Source organism: Scardinius erythrophthalmus (genome assembly GCF_964197995.2).
Source record: "Scardinius erythrophthalmus genome assembly, chromosome: 22".
Taxonomy (NCBI): domain Eukaryota; kingdom Metazoa; phylum Chordata; class Actinopteri; order Cypriniformes; family Leuciscidae; genus Scardinius; species Scardinius erythrophthalmus.
In genome coordinates, this window is record NC_138242.1 from 3,405,568 (window position 1) to 3,411,567 (window position 6,000).

The 6,000-nt window shown below is 37.7% G+C and overlaps 1 protein-coding gene across 5 annotated transcripts in view; it reads right to left on the bottom strand.

Annotated features, from left to right (window-relative positions):
* Positions 1–5,723, bottom strand: part of pard3aa (par-3 family cell polarity regulator alpha, a) — a 476,999-nt gene extending 471,276 nt beyond the window's left edge. For all 5 annotated transcript variants that reach the window (XM_081353162.1, XM_081353163.1, XM_081353160.1 and 2 more), the window contains exon 1: positions 5,314–5,723. In XM_081353162.1, the coding sequence (XP_081209288.1) occupies positions 5,314–5,433 (120 nt within the window). In that variant the 5' untranslated portion in view covers positions 5,434–5,723. The remainder of the gene's footprint in view (positions 1–5,313) is intronic.
* Positions 5,724–6,000: the final 277 nt, after the last annotated feature.

Below are 6,000 nucleotides of genomic sequence, written 5' to 3' on the forward strand. Positions count from 1 at the left end.
TGCAGTTACAAACGCAGAGGAGAATGAATGAATCCCAGAAAAACCTGTCAAGGAAGTGCTGGATCAAATAATATATAGTTTACATTAAGAAAGAAAAGCCCATTTTTAGTACCTTCAATATTTTTTTGCACTGACGTTATTGTTCATTTTTTCATTTCTCTCCGTCATGTTGCAAATTGCAACGAAAAATGTCTCATTCTCAAAAAAAAAAGAAAATACAAAAAAAACAAATTTTTAAATATTGTTTTACCATAATCCAAACAATTATCATTCTAAATGTAATGCAAAAAATTTATTTAAATTGTTCATATTTTTCTACAGTCATCAAAGGTAATGTTACATGCAATTAATTAAATACACATTTAAATTTAGCACACGCTTTAATCCAGAGCATCTTACAAATGAGTAACATCACAAGAAATCTATCATAAAATAAGTGTGTATCTAATAATTACACTATTATGTACTTTTCTTAACAATGAACTAAAAGTGCTACTAAAAATGAGATTAACTGCGATAAAACATTTTAATTGATAATAGTTCAAATTTGCATCATTCTTGTACAGTCTATAATTTATCTACTTTAATCTACTTTTAACAAAAGACTTTTTTTTTGCAATTATTACTTATAACTCATTACTGAAATATGACTCTCACATCTTCTTGACAGGCTTTGAGAGATTCACCAAATCTTACCAATAAACAATCACTTCACTGACGGAATATTAACATATTCTAGGGTTGAAACACTGAAAAAAATGATTCATTGAATTTAATCAATTTTTTTATGGTAAGTGGTTGCACATAATTGATTTAAGCTACATTTAAACAAATGTATTAAGTTTAACTTATTCAATTTTAGTTCAACTTAATGCATTTGTTTAAATGTAGCTTAAATCAATTGTGTGCAACCACTTACCATAAAAAAAATTGATTAAATTCAACTAATCGTTTTTTTCAGTGAAGAAGAAAACGTTTCCTGCAATAGCAAAAAAAAAGGCAAAATCAATATTTAAACAAATAAATAGGCTCATCTCCAATCAGACTGCTGTCTGCAACGCCTCCTCTTTACTAGATTTCTATTGACTCAAAGGAAAGTCAATGGAAAGGCTGCAGACAGCAATCTTGCAATGGAGGAGGAAAAGTTTGAGCGCCGCGAAGAAAGAAGCCTATTTATTAGGGTTATTGATGAAGAGCTTGAGTTCTCTCTGCAGACTCACATCTCCCTATAGATCATAAGCGCATTCATCCTCTCACACTCCCGCTTACGCAGCAAACCCCTGATCCTCCTCAGAATGAAGTGTGTTCTGGAGTGAGCATGCAACTCTCCGCTGGGAAAACCAGGATCAATACCCCGCCGCCATCATTGTGCTGAGGCAGAGGTATGGGTGTGCCTGCTGAGACACACACGCATGGGTGTGTGTGTGCCATGTGTTCTGTAGTATCCAAGTCTTTGCCGTCTGCAAGGACACCCTTTCTATGAAAAGAATGAGAATGCACAGGGAACGACTCGGGAAACACGCTCTCCGTTGAGTTTCAACACGAGGTCTCTTCAAGGTGATGGAGCTTAAGTTTCATACTTTGCTGTAAGAGTGAGATTTTTCTTGACTTACTTTACTGCAAAATAAAGTCTTGATTCTGTCTTCAGGGCCTTGTATTACCTGGTATTATAAAAATGCATTTTGTTTGATCAAGTGGACGAGACTAAATACAGGTGTCTTAAACGTTTTGAGCTTGTCCGCTTTCGACCACTTCCAGAGGTAGCTGAAAACGCATTTGACCGGATTGCTTTCGTAGTGTAAACGCTCATGTGGTCGAATGTGTTCAAACAGCCACAAAACACCGTCTACTCTCCGTCTACTGATCTAATGAGTTAATATTACAGGAAGAGCTGTATCTAGCCAGAGGGGATTTAAACTATGTCGGCATTAAGACCCAAGTTTGGTTTGAAGATGAAAAATGTACCAAGCACAATGTTCTCTCTTTTCATTCCTGATTTCTAACACACACTCACAGCGCTCGGCTGATCTTACGTCTGTCAGAGCAGACACTAAAGCTGATGCTCTCTGTGTGGTTTATCATCGTCTCCGAGCGAGCGAGTTCATATGTAAATTGAGCGAGCTAATTTTGTTCATTATTTCAAAAGATCTGAAAAACCACATACATTTCCCCACCCATAGACCCTCCCCTCGAAGAAATCAGGACAGAAGTGGATGAAAGTGGACAAAAGAGACGGATTAAAACACCAGGTGTAAACGGGTATGTGTCTCCCTCGTCCACTTGTGAACCGATCGACCAAAACACATTTTAATACCAGAGGTAAAGAGGGCCTAAATTTTACCACACATATTTGTGGAGTTGAAAGTGTACATTTCTGCACCACCAACATCAAGCGCCAAGCGCAGCCAGACCAATGTTGTCGACCGAGTGAATACTATAGCATTACAAAATGCAGTATTTAGAAGTAAGCACAGTCAGGTGTCGTCAACAGAAACGTAAAGTCAGCACTAAAGTCCCAATTCATGCACCAAATTAACCAAACTTAAAACTAGTTTTGTCTATTCAAATTTCCTTCCATTTTGTGAATTTAAGGCATTTTGTGAACAAAATGCACCCAGTATGTCACAAAATGCTTTTTGTCCACAAGAGAATGGACAAAACATTCCACAAAATGGACAAAACTATCACGAAAGGGGAGTTTTTTGTGATTCAGCACGTCATTAATGCATTTCATTCACAAAATGCACAATCTGTGGAGAACAGAAGCATTTAATTTACTGAATTTTACATAATGTAATTCATTCAGTCCACAAATTTTGTCTGGTTGCACATATATCTGAGTTTCAAAAATAGTAAACAGGTTTTCCAAACACTCTAACCAGCCATTGGTCAGCCAAACATTTAGCCCCGCCCCAAACTCAGACCATTGGATGAGCTATATCTATATCACACTGGTCTGGATGCTTAAACAAGCAGAAAATGTTAAGAAAGCTCCACAGTGTTTACACTTCTCCGGGAAATCAACTTAAAAATGTACTTATTTTTAATAGTCTCTTGTTAAGTTTAGATAGAAAATGTATTAACACTGGAACAAATACACAAATCACTTTTTATAAAGCCTAAATACATTCAACCCATTGTCCTTAAGGTGCTTTAAGTATCCTAAACTTTTGTCACACAAAAAAGCAGTCCAGACAATCTATTCACAAGGATGCAAAGAGCAAACTCAAATAATTTTCCATATTAAAGAAACGCTCTGTAAAAGGGAAAACCTGGCAATATCAGCGTTGGTTGACCAAACTATTCAAGGCCTGTAGAACAGAAGTTTCTTGGACGACGTGATGCCAAAGTTAACACAGATTGTTGAGATCTGGGCAGGAATAATCGCACGGATGCCAACTCAAGACATGCAGGAACCGAATGCCCCTTTACAGCACACCAATACAGCTGTAGCTCTACAACTACTGACAAAATCTACTTATTAATAATTAAACAGCTAGACCTCTTGACACTGAGCTGGAACACATACAACATACTTTCTTGCACTCAAATGTTTGGCTTTGTCCAACACTTTCCACTCTCACAAATTCTGTACGTTCTGCAACTCTAACGGTAAAACATTTCTCAAAGCTTCTCAATAACTACACAATAAGGAGGATAAACTCTTCTGTTCACAAGCATGCCAAAGCCAAAATCAACAATGTGTTTAAGTTCTTAGTCAAATCATAAGTACAGAAAGCAGATCTGGAAGTTAATTTGTGCAGTTTAGGAATTCAAAATCAGCACGTGACTAATATTCATACTACAACCAGTGCAGCTGCCTTCAGATTTATGACCACCAATGAGAAAACATCTGTTAACTCTTCAAGTGTTCTGTCTAAATGTCCAATGGCTTTTTATAGAGTTTTGACCAATGCGTTTTCATGACAGTTTTGTGAAATTGAGCACATTACTGGGGGGAAAAACAACAACAATTTGCTCATAAATTGAACATCGCTATTGTTTGCAAGCATTTTTTCTCTCTACACAAGCTCTTGCCGAACGTTTGGAACCGGAGTTCTGAATGGTTCCCACTTAACAAGGAACGTTTTTAGAATTTTGCTAAATATTCTGGCAAGGTTCTCTCAAAAGTTGAACAAACGTTCTTCCAGAAACATTAATAGAATGTTAAATATATCTCGTCTTTAATAACGTTCTTGAAACGTTGGCACAAAACGTTATTTATGGATCATATACTGTAGCATTTGTCAGATGTTCGTTAAACGTTTTTTAAACATTTACTTACTAGGCTACTTGTTTCAGAACGTTTAGAAAACATTTAAAAGTAACGTTCCCATGTTTGCAAAATTATAAAAATGGAACATTTGCATAACCAAGGGAAAACATTATGAAAAATGGATGTTTTGAACGTTAGAAATAACGTTTTCATGACTTAACTTAGAAAAAAAAATGTTGTTAGCTGGTGTATCAGTTAATGATCAGCTAGAAACCATCTTAGACCTCCAACAAACCAGTTAACCACGATCTTTACTAGTTTAAGGTGGTTAGGGTTTGTTTTTAACTTATTAACTCATCGAGCAGCTGATGACCACCTTGGACCATGCAGAAACAGAGTTGGACAAGAATCTATAAGATCTATAATCACTACAGAAATCTCATGACTTTTCCAAGCCACTAAATGTCCATGTATATTCAGAGGTTTTTCGTGACCATCGGATCCCTGTCAATCAACCGCAGTGGCTTAAACCTTCAACCTATCCAACCATTACTAAACCACACAACACATTATAGGCTAATTTTAAACGGTAGAACTAATAAAGGTATAGAAAGCACCATTCATCAGGAATGTTTGAGTAAATAGTCAAATGATGTGTGCACATTAACAGTGAGTAGCTACATGTGTGGATCCAGGCTTCAGCTTGAGCTGATTTCCAGGGAAGTTTCCAGTCCTTGCCCTCCATCCGTGCCTCTAAAGTTCTTCCTACACTCCCTGTTTACTTGGAAACACTGTAATGCATCGTACGGTGACAAATGAGCGTTATAACAGCCGACATGTCCTGTTGGAAGGAGTTTTGATCGCGAACACACAAGCGCGCGCCGAAGTTGCAACAATTTTAACAAACAACCCGTTGTGACGCAACAAACACAAATGCACAAATCTATAAACAAACACCTCAATCGGACTGTTCGGGAATACCGATGATATATACTCTTTATTCCCAGTTCTTTCCCTTCTTTCTGTCTGTCTGTCTGTCTCCAGAAAAAGCGCCATGTTGAGAGCAGTGGTATTTTCCCCAAAAGCAGTCGACTTACCTTGGCTATGGCTTTTTTATATCTCATTGTCGCTTGCTGAATAAGACTGTGTATTTTGATATTCCCATCCCCACAGGGAACGACCACCCGGGTCCTTCCAAAACACACTGTCACTTTCATATTCGCCCGATATTCCCAGAGACTCCACTGGGAAGCGCGTGAAGTGTTGAACTCTTCAGAAAAAATCAGTAAGCGACGGCAACATTGTATCCATACAGGTAAAAAGCGGGATAAATCCTCATGTTGTGCTCCTCAGGTGGGATTGGACCACCTGTTCGGCGTCTGAGTGAGTGAGCTCGTGTCGCGGGTGAAGTGGCCGTGGGTTGGGCTTCGGTTCACACACACACACACACACTCTCACTCTCTCTCTCTCTCTCTCTTCTTCAGTCTGACTCACAGCCCGCATGTGTAGCTACATGAGGATCTGTTTCAGGTTAATAACTACTCGTTAAATGCTAGTAGGCTGTTCCAGTGGTTATAGCATAGGATACTTGCTTAGTTTGGACTGGAGATTGCTACTCTTAAAAAATAAAGATTCCAAAATTGTTTTATATATATATACATACAATGATCCCATTAAAGAGCCTTTTTTTTTTGTTTCCCCCCAAAAAACTGTCAGTAATCTGATAAGAGCCATTTGTTTTTTTCTTAGTGTGAATAATAATCCGTTTTTCTCTGTAAATAACC